Below are 21,571 nucleotides of genomic sequence, written 5' to 3'. Positions count from 1 at the left end.
GAGCTGATTTAGGTGAGGGAGCATGTGAGTATGTGATTGAGAGCCTGTGTTTAAATGAGAGAGAGAGACCATGTGTGTATGTGTGTGATTGAGAGCTGATTTAGGTGAGGGAGCATGTGAGTATGTGATTGAGAGCCTGTGTGTAAATGAGAGAAAGAGAGGACATGTTTGTAAGCATGTGAATGAGAGTCTGTGTGTGAGAGAAAAAGACAGCATGTATTTATGTGATTGAAAGCCTGTGTGTGTGTAAGCGTGAAAAGATAGACAGCATGTGTGTAAATGTGTAATTAAGAGCCTATATAAGTGAGAGAGAAAAAACATTTGTATATGTGAGTGACTGAGAGCATGTGTGTATAGGTGTGTCATTGAGAGCCAGTGTGAGAGAGAGCGCTGGTATGTGACTGAGAGAGGAGAAAGTTCCAAGCAAACCACCCCACCTCCTGCTAATTCAGAACAATCTCAGGACACCTGGATATCAAACGTTCCCAGGTATGCAGAGCAAAAAAATTTTTGTATCCTTATTATTTTTCATTACTGGATCTTTGTGTCTGCTATTTTGAAATATTTTGTTGGTATCTGGAAATGTTTTATATGAGTTTTTAATTATTGGATATTCCACTCATCAGCTGTTTCGAAATATGTTCTTTTTGTTAGTACAGTTTTACTGCTGATGATTTTATATTTCTTGATTTGTTTTATAAGGATGTGTGATGTTTCTTTTTTCCTTTGTTACACTGCATACAGAGACTCTGGCTTGTTGCAGTTTCCAATTCAGTTTTTGTCTGCATGCTTCTTGTTATGCGTTTTGGTCTCTTTATTCTATGTTAGGTGAGGGACAGCACGTGATTCAGGTGAGGTTTTCTGCTGGCGTGTAGTTTCTGTGTAGGACTCTATAGCAGCCTGACTTGGTCCGTTTTCCTAATAGGAGATGTATTGGTGTCTTAAGGCCTGGTGTAATATTTTCAGAGACTTATTGTACTTTAAAAGTGTGATCTTACATAAAATGCACACATTTACTTGTATTTAGTTTTAAACATATTGTATGGCTCTCATGGAATTACATTTTAAAATATGTGGCGTTTATGGCTCTCTCAGCCAAAAAGGTTCCTGACCCCTGCTCTATACAGAACAAAGTGCTTACAAGGAGGAAGGGAGCTTTTCCAACAGAGCACGTTTTGTTTCCAACATTAAGAGAATAGGAAGTAGTGAAGTAAGATCAAATCCAATCCTGCTCACACCAGATATATTTGCCATTACCTTGTGAGTCTTTTTGTAATGTGATAGCTGATTATGGTCCATTTCCATAAGAATGTGTGTATATAAAAACATCATTTGGTCTACAGGTTTAATGTTTTCTTTTTTATCATACCTAGAAAAGTCAAAATTGGAAAATAAATAAAATATATTATTCCTTACTACTATTAAAAAGAAAAAATCCTGTTTGCTTCCTTTAATTTTCTGCCATTTCTTTTCATGAAGCTCACAGATAAGTTCTTTTGTTCATGAAAAATATAAGCTTTTGAAATCAACACCCCAGCCTGACAAACACTGTTCTTTCAAAAGGGATCTGAAAATGCAATAAAAGATATTCACACACTGCTCACAAACAGGCCGATACAGTTCAGTGCACTCCGGAGCGCACAGTTAACCTGCCCTTGGACGCACGTTTTCCCTTACCCCTTATTCAGTAAGGGGCGAAAAATGCGTGTCCAACCCGCAGCACCAAATTGCGCCCTCAACATGCAAATGCATGTTGATGACCCTATTAGGTATGCGCGCGGGATACAGTAAGTAAAATGTGCAGCCAAGCAGCACATTTTACTCTAAGAAATTAGCACCTGCCCAAAGGTAGGCGCTAGTTTCTGCTGGGACCGGGAAAGTGCACAGAAAAGCAGTAAAAACTGCTTTTCTGTGCACCCTCCGACTCAATATCATAGCGATATTAAGTCGGAGGTCCCGAAGGGTGTAAAAAAGAAAAAAAAAAAAATTAAATTGGGCCGGCAGCTGTCGGGTAGTCTGCTTCACAAAATAGAAAGACCATTCAACAGTCTTAATAGGGGAATGGTATGGCACGGCACATTACAACCTCCATTAGCATGTTATAGGTGTCAGTCATAAATACCAATTTTTAGTCTTTCAGGCTAAGAAAATGTAAAATCCTAAAATATAAGCTTTTCTTGCCCGAAGTAGAGAACCTGTGCATGTGGGGTGGTTGATTCCTTGCAACCTAACTCCATTAGGGGATGTTGAATTGTTTGGACTTTGGCAAAAACTAAGGATTGAATATTCTTTTAAAAACATCAGGTGGGATCCTGCCCTAATCAACCTGTACCATAAAAGATATATTATGGCTAGGCAGAGAGAAACCAATAAAACAGGAGGGTAGGTTGTCTAAGAAAGCCGTTTAGGCAATAATGTAGATTAGATACCAAGGAATGTCCAAGTTATGTCCAAGTTAAATCTATCTTCTAAGTACAAATCGTAAATATTTATTTCAGCAGTACGGAGAGCACCAAGTCAACGCCGAAACATGATAATGATAAAAAGATTAAAAAAACGCCAACGGCTCAATGCACAAGGAAAACCATACTTAGTCTACTTAAACTAAACTAACTTTGGAACAAATCCTCGAAAATGTACGACTGTTACAAAATCGTAATTGTCACGGCTATAGAATTAGAGCTGTGCTGTCTTTATATTTTAATTGTGTAATCGCTAGTAAAAGCCGAAACTGTGAAAATGAAATTATTAAAAATAAATGCAAAAATAAACATGTGTCAAAGGGCATGTGCACCGTACTTACACAAATATAACTATGAAGCGATTCAGTCTCCGCTCTGGAATAACAAGGACCAGAAAGTTTGAAGACTCTGCCCTGTCTTTTAAATGTTTTGAAATCGTGCCAAATCACTTGTCAATCACATCGATTTCTCATTACTCCCTTTATCTTGATAGTCATTCATTGTTTATATTCAGTCACTGGTTTGGCACATATTAGGTGTTCCGACCGTACATACGGGTTTTTCGGTTAACCACACCCCCTCAATGTGATTGACAAGTGATTTGGCTTTTACTAGCGATTACACAATTAGTAGTTGTATCTAAGTATCTGTTAAGCATGTTCTCACAGTTTTGAGCCTCACATAGATGCTATAGTGACAGATTTTGCAATTGCATTAAACCCACACTATCACTTTTTTATTTTGGTAGACACTTATTCAGTGCCTGTATGTCAAGCCATATTATATTTGTTCATTTGTCATTTTTATTTTATTTTTTAAATTTTTTGATGTTTTGACTGAATGTTGCATCAGTCCTCTTCTTTTTGTTAATTTTTTTAATTTGTTGCAGACAGAGTGTGTGAATTTTGGCGCACTTAAGTTATGCAAATTTTCTGGCTCATTTAGTGATCACCCATATACAGGTAAAATGATGGAATTTCATTTTTAATGTCTTTATCAAGTGTTGTCTATGATTAACTATTTTGACTTATTTATGTTTCAATTTATTTGTTACCTTTTCTGAAATTGGTTATGATTTTAAACTATATTTTAATTTTATTTATGTATGTCCGGTATTGTTCATTTTGTTTATTTGTCAATTTTAGCCCCTGAGGCAGCCCAACTCGGCCTGAGTCAGGCACAAAATACACGTCTGCTCTTAAATAAAGATTTAACTTGGACACTCCTTGGTGTCTAATCTACATTATTGCCTAGGCAGAGAGAAATACATGGTTTCATGTTTTTCTCAAGTAATCATCAAAAAGACACGCAATAAGAATCATTGTACAAAGCCTCTAATAAAAAAAAAAAAAAATCTCTGTATTGATCTTATTCCATTACTATAAGTATCATCCGTGAACAAATGCTCAAATGCCATCAGTGGCCCATCCATATGGTTAGTCCACTTTATACAGAAAAAAAGGTCAAATAAGTTGTAGGTGACAACTTTCTAATAGATGAACTTAATACATTTGTGATTTTTTTTATCAAACCCTCATGAAAGGAGCACAGCTCTCAAAAAGTAGCCCCAAAAATGTATTAAGTATATCCAATACCTTGTTTCTTGGTCTCTTTGTGTCTATTCCTCTATTCTTCAAAATCAACCATTCAAGAAAGAGCAGGAAGTGATTTTCTAAAGATAGCTTCTTGAGAAAAAGGATCAAGAACATACTTCCAATTTGGGTTGATTCCAAGAAAGCGCGACACTCCAGTCTGTGCAGGGCTACATCAATATTATTTATTTATTTATTTTTAGATTTTTATATACCGGTGTTCCTATATGAAATAAATATGCAGAGACACATCTGTACAGGAAAAGTAGTACATGTATAAGATGCTAAATACTGCAAGAATAGTAAGTTAGGAGCATGAGTGGCAGAAAAGAAGTTTTCCTAGCGTGTGGGAGATGGACTCAGGACCAATGGGTATAGTGTACTCCTGTTAGCAGTTGGAGACGGATCAGATTTCAATCTGACGTCAGCCCCTAGTACATATACCCCTGCAGAAAGTGCAGCTCTTCAGTATTTTCCGTCTCCATAGCAGTTAGGGACTATCTGCACGCTCTCACAGCATTAGAACCAAATTCAAAGAAGAAAATCCAAATTTAAAGAAGAAACCTACCTGAAGATGAGCCCCGCTCTCCTGCGGTGATACCCTTGGGTCCCTCTCCCAGTTGAGATTCCTGAGGTGATTTCCGTTGCCCCTCTGAGGTAAGCCTCGGTCCGGCGGCCGAATGGTGGCGAGGACCTAGCCCCCGATCCTCTGGCGTGGCTGAGAGGCAGCGGGTACACCCTCTAGCGCGGCAGTGAAGGTATTTGCCCTCTCCCCCCGCAGCCGGAGACCGCCTGGGACGAAACCGGGAAGCGCCAAAGAGAAGGTAAGGTAGAAATCTGGTCTTCGAGGATGAGCACAGGTCACCAGCCGGGACCAGTGCCACCAGGTTGATCCGCCCTAGCAGGGCCAGGCCCCGGCTATTTCCGAGGGTCTACCCAAGTGGAGACCCTCCGAGGGAGTCGCCATATTGCCCGCATGCTCGCCATCTTGGCCCTATTCGCTGCGCCGTTCGCCAGTGCACAATTCGAACTAGGCGCACAAAGCACTTGTGCGCATAAACTTACATGCACACAAAACCTTGCGCACATAAGTTGCGCACACAGAGCCGGGCGCATATCTACGGCTGAACGCACAGCTGCGCACACAACTACACGCTCATCTTAAGCGCACCGGAGCGCATAAAAGTTTTTAGGTGCCGACAGCCATGGCACCTCCAGAAACAGGGATAAAGGCTCAAGGACTCTGCTCAGCATGCCACATCAGAGCCGCACAAAGCGAGGAGGCTGATGCCCTGTGCACGCAGTGCGAAGAGGCCCTGGGAGACCCAGTCCAGGGCCAGTCCCATCCAGGGCTGAGTTCTAGCTCCTCAGGGGGTACACCAGACCTAGCCAGGGGGATCTCCCCACAGCCTGGGACCCCAAGGAACCAGCACCCCTCAGCTTTGACCCAGGATCAATCTCATGGGTGGAGTTCTTCAAGGGGATTCATGCAAACTGAACCTCAGGCTGACCAGCCACATGCTCCTCAGGGGGACCCTCATGCCACAGACCCTTCAAGACCTAGGCACAGGCTTCCGCTACCCAGAAGCCCCACCTATGGGGACTCTGACATCTCTGAGGAGGAAACCGAACCCTTAGAAGAGGGGGAGCTCCCTCCGGGGACAGAGCCTCACCGAACCATGAGACGCTTGTTCACAAAGGACGAACTCCCGGACCTGGTCAACCAATGCCTGACTGAGCTCGCTATCCCGGGCCCAGGTACTTCGGGGGAACCTAAACCGAACCCCCTGCTGGAGGGTCTTCTCGCCATTTCCCTCTGTTACAAGCAGCACAGCAGCTGATTGACCTGGAATGGAATGCTCCGGAGTCCACCTTCAAGGGGGGACGAGCTTTGGCAGCCCTGTACCCCTTGGACCCGGCAACCAAAGATCTTCTTGCATGCCCAAGAGTTGATGCCATGGTCTGCGCGGTCTCTAAGCGCACTACCATCCCAGTGGAGGGAGGAGCTGCGCTCAAGGATGCACATGACCGGCGGCTGGATTCCATCCTCAAACAGTGATTTGACGTAGCCGCGATGTCTCTACAAATTGCGGTCTGCTGCACCGTGGTGACACGTGCCTGCTTATCACAAACCAGGAACAACACCCCAGGAGAAGACATGGAACCAGCAGTATCATTCCTCATGGACTCAGCCTCCAACCTAGTGCGCACTGCGGCCAGAGGAGTGTCCTCTGCGGTGGCGGCCAGGAGGCAACTCTGGCTCCGAAGCTGGTCTGCTGAGGCATCTTCCAAAACGCACCTCACGAGGATGCCCTTCAAAAGATCCCTCCTGTTCGGCAGCGAACTAGAGAAACTGGCCGACAAATGGGGCGAGTCCCATTGCCGCGCCTACCGGAGGATAAGACGAAGAGAAACCAGCGACCCTTCCCCAGGTCCTCCAGGGGAAGAAGTTCACAGCACTTCAATCCTTACAGGAGCAACTATCAAGCCCCCTGCCCTACGGGCAGGAACCATTCCTTTCGGACCAAGCATAACAAGAGGGGAACCAGCTCTGGTACAGGCCCTAACTGCACCCCACAATGAGATTCAGCCGACCCATCTAAGGGAAGAAGTCATAGGGGGCAGACTAGCCCTATTCTACCGCAGATGGGTCGAGAGAACTTCGGACAAGTGGGTCCTAGCCATCATTCGGGAGAGGTACTACCTGGATTTTCTACGAATTCCCTTCCCCCCCCCCCCCGGACAAGTTCGTGGAGTCCCCCTGCCACGACCTCTCCAAGAGGGTGGCAGTGGAAGCTATACTGTCCAGGCTACTGGCCCTCGAGGCCATAACCCCAGTGCCTCGCAAGAAATATATACTGGGCATTATTCCATTTATTTTATCGTCCCCAAGAAAGAGGGAACATTCAGGCCCATCCTGGACCTCAAGTTGGTCAACCGCCACCTCAGGATTCCCCGCTTCCGCATGGAAACCCTACGATCCGTAATAAGGGTGATACAACCGGGAGAGTTTCTCACATCCCTGGATCTTTCGGAGGCCTACCTACACATCCCAATTCATCAGGATCACCAGCGTTACCTACGCTTCAAAGTCCTGAACAGTCACTACCAGTTCTGGGCACTACCCTTCGGGTTAGCCACAGCACCCCCCACCCCCAATCGATAAGCAGGGCTGAATTAGCCATGCTGTCTGGCGAATCCTAAGTTTAGGGTTGTAGTGACTGATTCTTAGTGTCACTTCTTAGCTTTTTTGGGGGGTTGGGGGGGGGTTCCCCCAAAATCAGTCTCCCCTATAAACAGCTCTTTTATTTAATTATATTTGTTAAAACTGCTTGCCCCACTGCACTTTCTGAAGTAGCAAGCTAGTCCTAGGCAATAGTGGAATGTGAATGTATGAATTGATGACCATGTGGCTGCCATGCAGATGTCTTCAATGGGTACATTATACAGGTGTGCTATTGAAGAGGCTGTAGCTCTTACTGGGTGAGCTCAAACTGATCCAGGCAGGGAGGAGGATGGAGATTGGTAGCAGTGCTGAATGCAAGCAAAAATCCAGGTAGACATTGTTTGCTTGGTTACTGCTTTCCCTAAAGGCATTTGAATCATAAGATATTTATTTATTTATTTGGAGTTTCTTCTATACCGATAGCCGTTTGCACATTGTATCGGTTTACATACAACATGGAACATATTGAAAAGTTGTGATGATTTCCTATGCCCTTGAGTACATTTTTTGTAATATGCTAAAGCTCTTTTACAGTCCACAGTATGCAAGAGCTTCTCTTTCATTCTTGTGTGGCTTTGGAAAAGGGGGGGGGAGTGTAATGTCCTGATTCATGTGAAATGTCAACAGAACCTTAGCTAGAAATTTAGGATAAAGAACCACTTTATCATGAAAGAATTGAAGATAAGGTTCACTTCACAATGTAGTTAACTGATCCTCGCTGAAGTGACCACGACAAGGAACAGTACCTTCCACGCTAAAACTTTTAAAGGGTGTAAAGCTTACTCTATGCTTATGGCCAGGGACACAAGAACACTTAGACTTAGTAAAAAGTATAATGTATTTTTAATAGTCACTATAAGTGTTCTCGGGAGATGCTGGGTACTGAGTGCCCTTAGTCTTACAATCTGACCAGCATCTCCCTGGATACAGGAAGTGACCCTTGTTTTATAGATAACATTCAAATACAGGAAAAGGATAGAAGGTTCTAGAGACTTGCATGACTGTCCAAAGGATCATTTACATAAGTTGTAATGTCAACTGCATGATTAAATCATCGCTAACTACCCTGATTGGCTTCCCAGGATGTGTAGCCCATTTCCCATGGCTCTCTTTGTTCTGTTAAACTCTTACTGGTAAAGGCAATCAACACGTCTGTAACTGTGTGGATTACAAACTCCTGAGAATGGTGCCTGAAGCTCCCCTGTGGTGACTCTATGAATAGACATCACCTGTCTGGTGCCAGCTTGCCTGCTTCCACAGCTATCCAGGGACATTCTGTAAGTCACCCAGTCCATTCAGCCCAGGCAGGCCAAAGACATGCAGAGGCTTCTGGGGATTTCCTTCTCCATGTTGGTTTTCTGTTCAGGCATACTTCTCATTTCCCTCTTGTGCCACTTACAAATGGCAAAGTGGCACACCCAAGTACCAGTTCGGAGGACAGAACTGTATGAAGTCATTATGGCAAATGGGCTAAATGTATAAGCTAAGCTAACCTTGTGTGTGTTATCCCTCTAGATCCCCCCTAAAGTAAATGAGACTCATAGGCAGACATGCACTCTCTAATTGACAAATAATAACAGAATAACTAAGTTTCACTAGGTAGCCATTAGCTCTATGATTGAGCTATAAGGAAACCTGCGTTACAAAAAGGACCTAATTTATAATAGCAAGACCACATATGTTATTTTTCAGTCAAGTAATTACACAATAGTGGTGTAACAGGTAAAGGTAAGGAGAACAAAGAGAGACTAGTATGAAAATATTATGTTCCTCATATAATACTAGGTATACTGGGCAAGTCTTTACAAAGAATACTGTTATTGTAAACAACTACCCAGCATAATATTCATTACAATGGCAAGCAGGGATATAATCAATGCACGTTACCAGAAAAGTGAAGGACAGCATAAGGACTCATACTATGTTGTGCATACATCCTGTGGGACAAGTTATAAAAGTGTTGGAAAAAATAAGACATGTTCTGGTCATAGACAGAAATGGGCCTAGGTGAACAGAAGTATCACACTACCAGCGCACATCTGTGAGCGCTTGTGACTAAACTCTAGGTAAAGAAACCAATAGGTAGTGTTACAGGAAGAAATGCTCAAAAAGGTATATAGGGAAAAATAGAAGGGGCTCACTAAATTCAGCATATTGGGTACAGAAAAATACTTGTGCAGAAGCAGCAATAGAGCAGAATTTACCTCAAGGGAATATTTGATTTATACCAAGACATATCACACTGTCAAGTGGCCAGCAGTGGGACAGGGTGTTTGGTTAGTGTGATCAGATTAGCTTTCATAGATTAAAGTAAAAAGAACATATCAAATAATCATCTCACTGACTCAGCAAGTAAATGCATATACTCATTGTAAGGTATAGGACTGCATAATGCTATAAAATACTGGAACTGTAAGGCTACTAAAGACTGCTTCAGTTCAGACTGTGGTATTAACTTAATGTAAATAGTGACAATTTTAAATGTGTACATAACTAAAATATTGACTAGGTGTATCATTTCATATTTTTTGTTATTGACAATCAGTTATCACATATGAAATAAAGGTCCATATGATAAACTGCACGATGACCTCTGTGCATAGGATGGGATGATTTCTGAAATCAATGACATTTGACGTATGCAGATCTCTCAGCTGGGTGGATTTCTGACATCCGAGCATAGCCTCTTAAATCAGTATTAGATGTATATGTTATTTAAAGCCTAATATAACAAGCAAAACATTCAAATTAATCAATGAGACAAATTCTGTCATGGCCCTAGCTCCCTCTATCTGGTAATCCCTACATCTGCTATAATAATCCTTCTTTATAATTAGGTAATATGAATTTAAGTGCTCAGACATTACACAGACACATGCATTTCACTAAACTGACACACAGATTCATTCATTGCACTCTTCAGGTGTCATGACCCACACATAACACAAAAAAGACAGATAACAATTAACATATTTGAGCTAAAAAAGTAGACAAAAAAGTATTTGGATCGATCCAGAATAAAACAAATTAAAATTAAAATGATCTATTTAAAAATGAGAAAATCAAACTGAGGAAAAATATAATCTTCAAGCTTTACAGCTCAAATGGCAAGGAAGGTGTTTTCTTTTTCAATCTGAAAAGATATAAACTCTGGCATACAATAAAGTAAGGTTATAGTTAAAGTGAAATTGCAGCATTATTGAAATTAACATTATGATATATCTTAATTCAGCAAATAGTCAAGCAAATTTCTTGTTTCTTTTGTTAAGTAACTGGGAAATACTACACAAGGTGTGGTGAGTGAACTGTTCTCCATCTGGGATTTAAAACCCTTTGTGTTCCTTTTCTTAAGGTGATAATGGTAGTGCTTTGTAATTCAAAGATTGAAAATCTGCCACCTTTGTTAATGGTCCTGCAAATGCACCATCAATACTTGTACCATCAACTCCTAGCTTAATTCCTAAAAATGAAACCTGGGACAGACAATTTTGTACTTTGGTAGAATTTATTTTATTTCCTTTCTATGCTCTTTATAAAAGTAGTTCTTTAGGGTGCCTTGCACATAGATCCTGTAAATACTGTACTTAATAGATCATTTAGATAATCACAGATGCATCAGTTGGAAGTCTGAAGGTCTTGGACAAGGTTTAAAAAATAGAAGGGCTTCAATTGAACCAGGCACCTATAGAAACTGTTCCTGTCTGTATGTGAAAGTAACAAACTGTCTGGCTGAATGCACAACTTTGGAGATTGTATGCTAGTCTTAGCTGTCCTATGTACCAGCTATTCTGTCCTTCAGATCCTATCAACATTTCAATACCTGTGCTTCTGTCAGGATCAAAACTAACTCCTTAGGAAGGGCTAAACACCTCTGCCATTTATCCTTCTTCTAATACTTCCCATCCTTCTAGATTACTGCACCTATTAATTAATTCTGTGAATACCAAGCATCACTTCCACTGGTTCTATATTCCATATCATCTGAAACCTGTTTACCACAGATACTTTCTCAGCAACTATTCTATCTAGAAATACTTTTCCCTCTTTCTGCTTATGTAATTCCTCCATTTGCCTAGAATATAACTTAATTGGGAGTTTAGTTAAATCTTCAGCTCCTTTACTCTTTTCTCTAGCATACAATGACAAAAAATGAGAAACATTTCTAGCCATAGTTTATTTTCCAACCCTGGTTACAAAAGAACAAAATGGCTGTAGATTTGGAAACCACATGCTGGGCATAGGCCAATGAGACCCATGTAATATCAAATTTAAACATTTAAAGCATAACAGATAATACCAGCTGGGTGTACCCAGTTTCTATTTCCTCACAAATTCATGCAGCTGCTGCACTGTTCATAATCTTGTTAACCTTTGTGCTCTAGTTTGTACACATTCCTTAACTGCTAATTAACAAGCTTGTTTAGTAATCTCCTGTGCTGCAAAGTCTGCAAATGTAAGAGATATTTCTCCTATTCCATTTTCTTAGGTGTCACCCTGAACTGAAATAATTATACAGTACCTAGCCTACCTTCTGCCATATTTGAAAATCTTAAAGGCAATTATTTTATTACTCCTATGAAGCCCTACTCAGCATGTGTTGGTTTCCTCAACTTGCTTTACATCTATAATTTAAAAATCTTTAGGGATCAACAAAAACATTTTATGCAGGTAATAAACTTTTAAAGGGATTGATTGAATTTGTTCTAATGGATCATTCATTAAAGATGTCAAGATCTTATTTATGTTCCACAGAACTGGAGGCTTTCATAGCGGTAACCTAAGATGAAGCAGACCCTTCATAAATCATGATATGAGTGGGTGAACTGCAGTCGGTAAGTTTGCATCTGTTATGATAGGCTGCAATCACACGAAGAGGCATTCTGATAAAGGAAGTTGCTAGACCTTCCCTTGATAAATCAGTTAGGTTAGCAGCTGTGTTGCTGAAGCACTGAAAGGGTGAATCGCATGCCAGAAACACCAGTCTGTAAATCACTTCCATTTGAAAGCATAGATAGGACGAGTAGAAGGTTTCTTTAAAGCTATTTTAAAAAGTCTTGTATTTGAGGCAGGAGATGTAAGCTCCTTAGACTTTTTTGTGCTCCTCATCCATACACGATACAGATGGAGGGAAGACTGCAGCAGATCAATGAGTGACTTTTTTCCTGAGACAGACTATGTGTGTCCTGACTCAGCGGTCTCTGCTTCTTTATGGAATATTGTACAAGATACGTATTCCTCAGTTATCTTGGCCATGCTGGAGCAATGAATATCAGACAAGTTTTGTCATGAATCATTTTCTGTATCGTTCGAGAGATTAGATGAATTGGAGGAAAAGCATTTAAGGGTCCGGTCGCCCATCAAATGAGGAAGGCATCCAGAGCCTCCCTCTATTAACTGGGTAGAATGCAGCAAATACTTCCATACTTTCCAGGTGAGTTCTGTCGCAAACAGGTCTATCCACAGCAGTCCCTACTCGAGCAAGAGATTGTCGACTACTGTCCGATTTATGGACCACTTGTGTGGATGAAATACTCTGCTTTAGATGGTCCGCCATCATGTTTGCAAGGCTCTGAAGATTATTTTCCTTCAGGCAACCTGAGTGGTGGATGGTCTTCTCCCAAATCCATACTGCTTTCCTGCACAGCATTAATGAATAGGAGCTGCCTTGCTTGTTTATGTAAAACATAGCCACCTGGTTGTCCACATCGATCATTAGCAATGTATTCTGAAGGAGATGTTGGAATGCAACTAGAGTGTTCCTTATCACCCTGAACTCTAGTAAACTGATCTGGAGAGCAGACTCCTCATGACCATTAACCCTGTGTTTTGTATTGCAACAGGTGAGTTCCCCAACCCTGCATAGAGGCATCAGTGGTCAGAATTAGATGATGCGGAGGGACACGAAGCGATGCCCCCTTTTGTTAAATTGTTTTCCTGCAAGCACCAAAAGTAGTCTCTTCATGGAGGTCTTCATCCTGATTCAGAATGTTAGCGGTTGAAAGTACTGCAACCATTGGCCCTTGAGACCCTATTGTGAACTCGTGTGAAGATGAGTGTGGAATACAACATGAATTGCTGCCGCCATTACAATGTATCCCAACAAGGTTAATACTTGATGTGCCAACACCAATGTCATCTGAAATAAAGACTGACTGAGGTGTTGAATCCTCTGAATCCTGTCTTGTGGTAATAAAACCCTCATGGGGGGTGAAGTCTACTCTTGCTCCTATGAACTGCATGCATTGGGCAGGCTGGAGAATCGACTTTTCATAATTGAATAGAAATTCTAGGCATTCCAGGCACTGACTAGGTCTTCTGTATGTCATGCCATAGAGAAACCATCAGCCAGTCATCCAGGTAAGGAAAAATTTGGATTCCTTGGCAATGTAGATGAGCCACAGCTGTTGTCGGGCATTTTATGAAAACTCTAGGAGTGGACAAGAGACCAAAAGGAATAACTGAATTGGTAATGCACCGTACTCATTCTGAAATGGAGGTACTGACAAGGGTGGTTTGGGATGAGAGCATAAGTGTCCTTCAGATCCAGGGAGCACATCCAATTCTTCAGTTGTACAAAAGGCAGAATTGACTTGAGAGAAATCATTTTGAATTTCTCCTTTCACAGGTGTTTGAGAGATCGGAGGCCCAATATGGGACATAGCCCAGATGCTTTGGGATGAGGAAGTAAGGGAATTAGAATCTCGTAGAAATGTTCTATTCTGGAATCTGATAGATAACTCTGAAGCAATAGCGTTTGAATCTCCTTCTGTAATGCTTGAGTATGCAAATCATGTTGCTGAAGAGTTGTGGAATGAGGGAGCTTGGGGTGGCTCTTTGAAATCTAGGCAATATCTGTAGCAGATAATCCTGAGAACCCACTGATCTTTTGTAATCTTCCCCCATTCCACATAAAAAAAAAATGGCACAGTCTGCCTCAGACTGGAGGGTTGGGCTGTGGCTATGCCTGGCTCAAGGTTTAGGTGCAGCTGGCTGCGCTGGTTTCTTTTGCCTGCAGTCACTAGGACAATTTCTTGGCTGCGACTGCTGAGGCTGAACACGTGGCTGTTAAGACTACAATCGATAATAACGAGAGAACTGCTGCTATAGTCTCCTTTGATAGTACTTATAGTACTGGGGGTAATAACGCTTGGATGTTCCAGGAGTATCTAGAGATGTCAACAAGGATTGCACTGCCACAATCTGCTCCTTAATTTGGGAGACAGTCTCCCTCAGTTTGTCTCCAAATAAGTTGTCTCCCAGTCAGGGAAGGTTCACTAGTTGCTCATGGACATCTTCTCTTGTACTGCTATCCCTGAACTAAGCCATACAACATGCAGCAATTGAAGTAGCAGATGTTATAGCCGATGTGTCAAAAGATTCATATGCCACCCAAGCAGATGACAAATACCCTTTTCAAGATCTATTAGGGATTGAGGGGTTATTTGCTCTCCCGCCTCTAATCTGATAAATGGCTCAGAAGCTGTAGGCACTCGTGAAGAATACAGCACCATATAAAATTGGTGCTGCTGGATCCTGGCATGTTAACATGGTGCTTTGGAAGATTTTCTTTCCAAAAGTAGTCTAGAATCTTGTGTTCTCTCCCAGGTGGAGCGCTGGAGTGAAGTTTGGACTTTTTGGCTTTCTTTAGCACCACCTCAATCAATACGGACTTGTGTGGCAAGTTCACCATTCCATAAGTGGGAGACTTCTGAAGACAGAACTTCAAATCCAATTTCTTGGATAGTGGCAAAATTTAAGATGGAGTTCCCCCAAGACTTTAATAAGAGATTGTCCAGAATTGTATGGGAAGGTAACGTGGAGGTTCCTCTGGAAGATCCGACGGTATAACTATGGCACTGGAAGGTGAGGGAGGCCGGGACCCATTCCTTTAGTATTCCTAAGCAGGAGAGTCTGGAGGAATTGGATCCTTTTGCCATGGAGATGCCAGCTCTTCCCTAGGTTTTGGAGTCTTAGAATGACCGACTCTGTGGCTCCAGTGAGTGGTGAGGACTCCCCAGCATAGTGTGATGTGTAGATGCTGGGTCTGGGTGAGGAAAAGTAGATGGTGACACCTGCAGATGTATAGATGAAAACAGATTTTTGATCATCGTAATCTGTTGCATGGCTTGAGCAGATTAGCTTACCGGAGACAGAGGTCTAGGTCTTTCAGGTATTAAAGCGACAGAGATCCTTGTCAAATAGTGAGAGAATCAGCATGAGAAAATGGGCTTCTCTCATCCAAGTTTGAAGACAAATTGCCCTGTTCTTGAACCAACACAGATGCAGAGCTTATGGAGTAAGGCTTGGATTGTAACGACCATGGCTCTGCTGCTAAGATGTCAAGGATTGGATCTACATGACAGCTGGCAGCGATGCCCGATCCTCTCTCTTCTCTTCTTCTAAGAAGGAGAGTGAGGTGTCATTGGCTGGTCAGGCTCCTGTGGACAGTTTGACTTAGTAGTTCGCCCATGATCTTCTGACAGCATCTTCGTATGCGTCAATTTTTGCATGACACCGTATGGGGCTTTGCCTCTATATCATAAGCATTGCATCGTGGCACCATCAGGCTAGAATGAGCCACCTCACTGCGCGTTGTCGACTGCATCACCCTGCAATGAATTCTACCTCTTTCCTGCATCGTTATGCCATGAGCCATCTACTGCGTCAAGCGATCCAATGCTTTCTTCGTTGGGCCATCTCCCGATGCCTCCTGCGTCGACACCTTCTTCCCCCTCGACATGACTCCGCTCCTGTGTCATTGCTTTTCTTGGATTGATGTATCATGCATCGATGGCACTCTCAATGACTCAGCGCGGTTAGGTGCAATCTTGAGCGGTTCAGATGTCTCAATAAGGGGATTTTTGGTGCCTTAGCAAGCAAGGACACCAAGGCCTCACTTACCCTAGCCAGGGTAGTGGACTCACTCTGGACCAGTTTGGAGGGTTTAGAAGGTGGTCCTTCCAACCCAACTCTCCTATTCTGGTCCCGATGATTCTTCTTAGGCCTGGGTGAAGAATGCGTTGGTAAACGTGGACACAGAGTATAGCTACTGTCTCTCGTTTCCTGCTTTTCGGGTGCCACTAACTTCGATGCTCTGTCTCTGCGCCCTCAGTGACAGGTAACTACAGTCGCGGCACGATGCTTGGTCGTGGTCTGGGCCCAAGCAGAGGTAACAATAATTGTGACCGTCAGTGACAGACATAATATGTCTGCACCGACAGAACTTAAAGCCCAGTTCTTTGACATGGCAAGCAGAGCTGCTGTTGAGGTGATTGTTTGCGTGAAAAAAGAGATCTGAGGAGAAAAATTGTCTGAGAGGGGCTTCTGCATGTCTGTGTGAAACAGAAAAAAGTTTGAGAAGCAGCATACCTAATGTTCGCGCGGGAACCGCTGCGCACGTGCATCAGAGTAACGCTTTGATTTACTGAGAGAACTCCGTGTAGCGTGCCAGATGACGTCACCCAGACAGCATGGCTAATTCAGCCCTGTTTATCAATGGAAAAATTGTATTTCATGGCAAATATATTAAACTGGGCATCCCTTGCAAATAAAATTAAGCATACCAAGGATTACAAATATTTTTATTTATATTATCATCCTTATGTATATTATTTAGATTTTAATGTATTGTGCCAATTTTGTATTCATTTGAAATATGTAATTGTGTATGGAACAATGGAATTAAGGCAACAAGAGAAACACCAAAACACTGAAATTGCTTACTACAGGTTGTTTGACTTTTGTACAGAATGCTAATTTCAGATTTAAATGCAATGAAAAAAACATAAAATAGCTATAAAACAGATTACATAAATATAAACTAACTGCATTTACATAAACTACATCTCTATATATAAAGAGAGAGAGAAAACGTTCATTTGCATTAAAAACTGAACTGCATTAGTCTCTGAGTGAAGCCAAGAATCCAACAGGAAAATTTAGTAAAGAGGCTTGGAGATGCTGCTTGCTAATATTAAAAGTATTATACAACTGAGTGTGTAATAGTGCTCACAGACCCTGTGTGTGTGTGGGGGGTGGGGGGTGGGGGGGGGAGAGGCTTGCCCATCTTATCATGAGGACACTTAGTGGCCAGACTTGGAGCGTATGTGTACCAGATTCTGAAAGGAGCTGTGGTCTGTGGCCCTTTGCATAGGATTCTTGGTACAGTAGTTGAGCTAGAAAAAGAGTATGTGGCATAAAATGGGAGGGGAAATAGTATAATGAAGGTTCATAGCAATATAGCTCAGCTGAAGCCAGTTTTTAATGAGCAGGAAATTGCCAGGCACAAAAAAAAGGGAAGGAAATGGGTAGAATATTCTAAAATGGAGTCAACAAAAAAACCCTAAAAAAAAAACCAAACACAAGCATGGTCAGGACAAGTTGTTATACTAAACAGAAGCCACTTCAGTAGAGATTTTAAAACTAAAGTGGGAAATCTTAGCTGTTGCTAACTTTCAAAAACGGATTCCAGAACCTTAGTTATCTTTCAGCTTGTATGATGACAGTTTAGCTACAGACAGTCCTTAAAAAACAAAAAACTCTCAAATCACACTTGGGGGTAGATTTTCAAAGGGGTATGGGCGTAGGATATGCGCGTACCCCCCCCGAAAACCTACCCCAAACCCCCCCTGTGCGTGCTGAGCCTATTTTGCATAGGCTTGGCGGCGCGCGCAAGCCCCGGGACGAGCATAAGTCCCGAGGCTTGCATGGAGAGGCGTTTCGGGGGCGTGGCGCAGGTGACGTGACATTTTGGGGGCGGTGCCGTGGGCGTGGTTTCGGCCCGGGGGCGTGGCAGCGCCCTCCGGAACAGCCCCCGGGTCAGGTGATGGCGCGCGCAGATTTAACTCTGCCGGAGGCAGGCGTAAATCCGTCGATAAAGGTAGGGGGGGGTTAGGTAGGGGAAGGCGAAAAAGTTCCCTCCGAGGCCGCTCTCGGAGCGGCCTCGTAGGGAACGGAGGCAGGCTGCCCGCCGATCCCAGATTTTAATGGATACGCGCGGTTACTCGCGTATCTATTGAAATCCCGCAAACAAAAGTACGCGCTCGCACAAAATTATAAAATCTACCCCTTGGGGTTTGAATGATAGATTAAAAAGGATGTATGTACAAGATCGACACCTAAAGATGAACACTATGTCCAAATGTCTTTTTTAAACTAAAACAGTATGGTTGATTTCTATTATTTACATGGCTGAAGTACAGGCATTCATCTTGTCTATACTTAACAGACATGGCCAGATAAGTTTTGTCTTTTTTGTTGGGTGAATACAACTTGTCTGTCATGAGACTGCCCTCTTCATAAAAAAAGATAAATGTTTAGTTATTCCAACAAATAGCTGCAGCCCTTCAGGAACAAAATATGAAATTTCACGGACACTGGCTGCACCAAACTAGTATCGGACACTTTACTACACTCCCATTATCAATATGAGCATCATCATCCCTACTCTAAATCCAATTTTGCAAACCTGTGGAGGGATGCACCAGTTTATACAATTCCTGAACTGCTACTCTGCCCGGATAGTTAAAATGTGAGACATACAGTGAAGATCCAGAATAGGCAGCATTAGCCAGCAGATGTGCAACAGAAGCCAGAGATCCTACTTTAAATACCCAGGATTTGTTGTAGTAATTCAACCTGCCAAAAAATCAAAGAACTATAAATCACCACCTCAGATTTAGTAAACATCCATGTTGGCAATCTAGCTAAACTAGAGTTTATTTATGATAAACATTATTCAAAAAATAGGGCTTCCATGCCAATATCACCATTAGATTTCAATAGAGGAAAAGTAATGCATGTTCAGTAAAGCCTGTAGTAAAAATACAATTACAGCATTAATAAAATTGCCTCTAACCAGGCTGGTCATTTGTTTTGCCCTGGCACTCATAATTACTTTAAAAATAAAAAAACAAGTAAAAAAAAAGGTGGTAAGGGCCGATGGAATAAAACCTGCGCTAAAATTGGAGTTAAATTTTAGTGGGGGTTTTACTTAACGTGTGGCGTTAAAAAGAAGGGTCCCCATGGGATGCAGTAAGCTAATGGAATTTAAATCAAATAGTTAAAAATGCACGCTAAACAAAAAATGCACATTAAAATGCGAGTTAAACTGACAAATCCACACTAATGCAGAAAAGTGTTTTAAAAAGTTCTTAAAAACAGGAATAAGGAGGTAAGTGCTTGAAGCTGGAAGGAGTGTGACCGAAATGACTTGCATGCAAGATTGTGTCCAAGTTGGGTTGCCCAGTACCAATCTCACATGCAAGATTATTTGGGCGAGGCATGCCAAGTGAAATCAAAGGTTAAGCTTTCTAGAGCAAGCACCTACAGCTAAACAGTACATGCTTTGGTGCTATACATCTCAAATGTCTGAGGTTGCCGGTTCCAAAGCTTATCCTTTGATTTCTCTTGGCAAAATGGCCTTGCATACAAGATTGGTACTGGGGAACTCCAACATTGCTCTCTGCTTCAACTGCAAGAGATAACGGGGAGTTGGATTCAGACAGCAATAAACAAGGGCCCTGACTTTTACAGTCTGAGAAACTGATAATTATGGGGGTTATCTATAGGGCGTGGTGGGTGTTTCCATGGACTTGCTGGGCAGACTGGATGGACCATTTGGTCTTTTTCTGCCATCATTTCTATGATTCTATGAGACGTAGAGAGACAGTGGATGCTCTCCAAGGAGCTATGCTCAAACAAATGGTAATGGAACCCACGAGGGAGGGTGTGATACTTGACCTAGTGCTCACAAATGGGGATGTCTCTAATGTTCAGACAGGTACCCACTTGAGTCCAACTGATCATCAGACAGTATGGTTTGATATCATGAGTAAGGTAACCCAAGTTTTCAAGTTCAAGAATACGGACTTTGACAAAATGGGGATATACATGGAGGAAGAACTAGAAGACAGGGAGAAAATGAGCGCGGTGGAACAACAGTGGGCTAAATTAAAAGGAGCTATTACAAAGGTAACAAATCTGTGTTAGAAAAATAAACAAATGTACAAGAAAAAAAAAAACCAGTTAGTTCTCAAAGGAGGTGGCTGCAAAAATAAAGGCAAAAAGATCAGCGTTCATGAAATATAAAGGATCCCAAAAAGAGAAACACAGGGAACAATACCTTGTGAAAATAAGGGATACTAAGAAAAATCAGTAAAGCAAAAGATCAACTGGAAGAAAGGATTGCCAAAGAGATAGAGAAGTAACAAAACATTTTTCAGATATATAAAAGAAAGAAGGAAAGCCTGAAGTGGTATAGTGAAATTGAAAGGTGATGAGGAGCAATGTGTGGAGACAAACAAGGAAACGGCGGAAATATTAAACAAATACTTCAGTTCACTAAAGAAGACCCTGGAGAAGGACTGCTGCTGGTGGATAAGACCATAGAAGGAAATGGGTTAGAAACCACTCCTTATCTAGAAAAGTATGTATGGGAAGAGCTAGGAATACTGAATGTAGACAAGTCCATGGGGCTAGATGAGGTACATTCCAGGATAATATGAAAATTCAGAGATGTTCTGGTAGGTCCACTAAATGACCTGTTCAATAGATCCCTGGAAACGGGAGTGGTGCTGCAAGCTTGGAAAAGAGTGGCTGTGGTCCTGCTTCATAAGAGTGGTAGCAGAGAAGAGGCTGGAAACTACAGGCCAGTTAGCCTCACTTCACTGGGAAAAGTAATGGAGACATTGCTGAAAGAAAGGATACTGAACTATGTACAATCCAGTTAAGTTGCTGGACCCGAGGCAGCATGGATTCACCAGAGGAAAGTCCTGTCAGACAAATCTGATTGACTTTTTTGATTGGGTGACTAGAGAATTGGATTGAGGAAGAGCACTCTTATCTACTTGGATTTCAGCAAAGCTTTTGATACTGTCCCACATAGGAGGCTTGTGAACAAAATGAAAAGCTTTGGAGTGAGTGCCAAGGTGGCGGCCTGGATTACAAACTAGTTGACTGATAGGAGACAGTGTGAAATGGTAAATGGAACCTACTCTGAAGAGAGAACTGTGTTAAGCAGAATGCCACATGTTCTGTTCAACATCTTTGTGTGTGAAATTGCAGAAGGGATAGAAGGTAACATTTTGTCTATTTGTGGATGATACCAAGATCTGGAACAGAGTGGACACGCCTGAAGGACTAGAGAATAAAAAGTGATTTACGAAAGCTTGAAGAGTGATGGAAAGTTTGGGAGCTGGGATTCAATGCCAAGAAGTGCAGAGAGTCATGCATCTGGGATGCGGTAATCCAAAAGAGCTGTATGTGATTGGGGGGGGTGAAATGCACGGACC

At 42.2% G+C, this 21,571-nt stretch overlaps 2 protein-coding genes across 7 annotated transcripts in view; one reads left to right on the top strand and one right to left on the bottom strand.

Annotated features, from left to right (window-relative positions):
* LOC115099555 (dol-P-Man:Man(7)GlcNAc(2)-PP-Dol alpha-1,6-mannosyltransferase-like) overlaps positions 1–21,571 on the bottom strand; it is a 48,521-nt gene that overhangs the window by 1,846 nt on the left and 25,104 nt on the right. The window contains exons 6-7 of the mRNA XM_029617290.1: positions 18,748–18,917; positions 1,126–1,493 (exon numbers count right to left, since the gene is read on the bottom strand). Coding sequence (XP_029473150.1) covers positions 1,138–1,493; positions 18,748–18,917 — 526 coding nt within the window. The 3' untranslated portion in view covers positions 1,126–1,137. The remainder of the gene's footprint in view (positions 1–1,125; positions 1,494–18,747; positions 18,918–21,571) is intronic.
* Positions 1–21,571, top strand: part of LOC115099249 — a 39,989-nt gene that overhangs the window by 14,686 nt on the left and 3,732 nt on the right. For 2 of the 6 annotated variants that reach the window (XM_029616740.1, XM_029616739.1), the window contains exons 2-3: positions 12,033–12,112; positions 13,121–13,371. The gene's annotated coding sequence lies outside the window, so the exon portion shown is untranslated. Of the gene's footprint in view, positions 1–8,594; positions 12,113–13,120; positions 13,372–21,571 lie in introns of those variants that run through there. The other 4 variants (XM_029616735.1, XM_029616736.1, XM_029616737.1 and 1 more) reach the window with 3 other exon arrangements.

The sequence above is a fragment of the Rhinatrema bivittatum genome, chromosome 9 (assembly GCF_901001135.1).
Source record: "Rhinatrema bivittatum chromosome 9, aRhiBiv1.1, whole genome shotgun sequence".
Taxonomy (NCBI): Eukaryota; Metazoa; Chordata; class Amphibia; order Gymnophiona; family Rhinatrematidae; genus Rhinatrema; species Rhinatrema bivittatum.
This window is presented reverse-complemented; position numbering and strand designations above follow the sequence as displayed.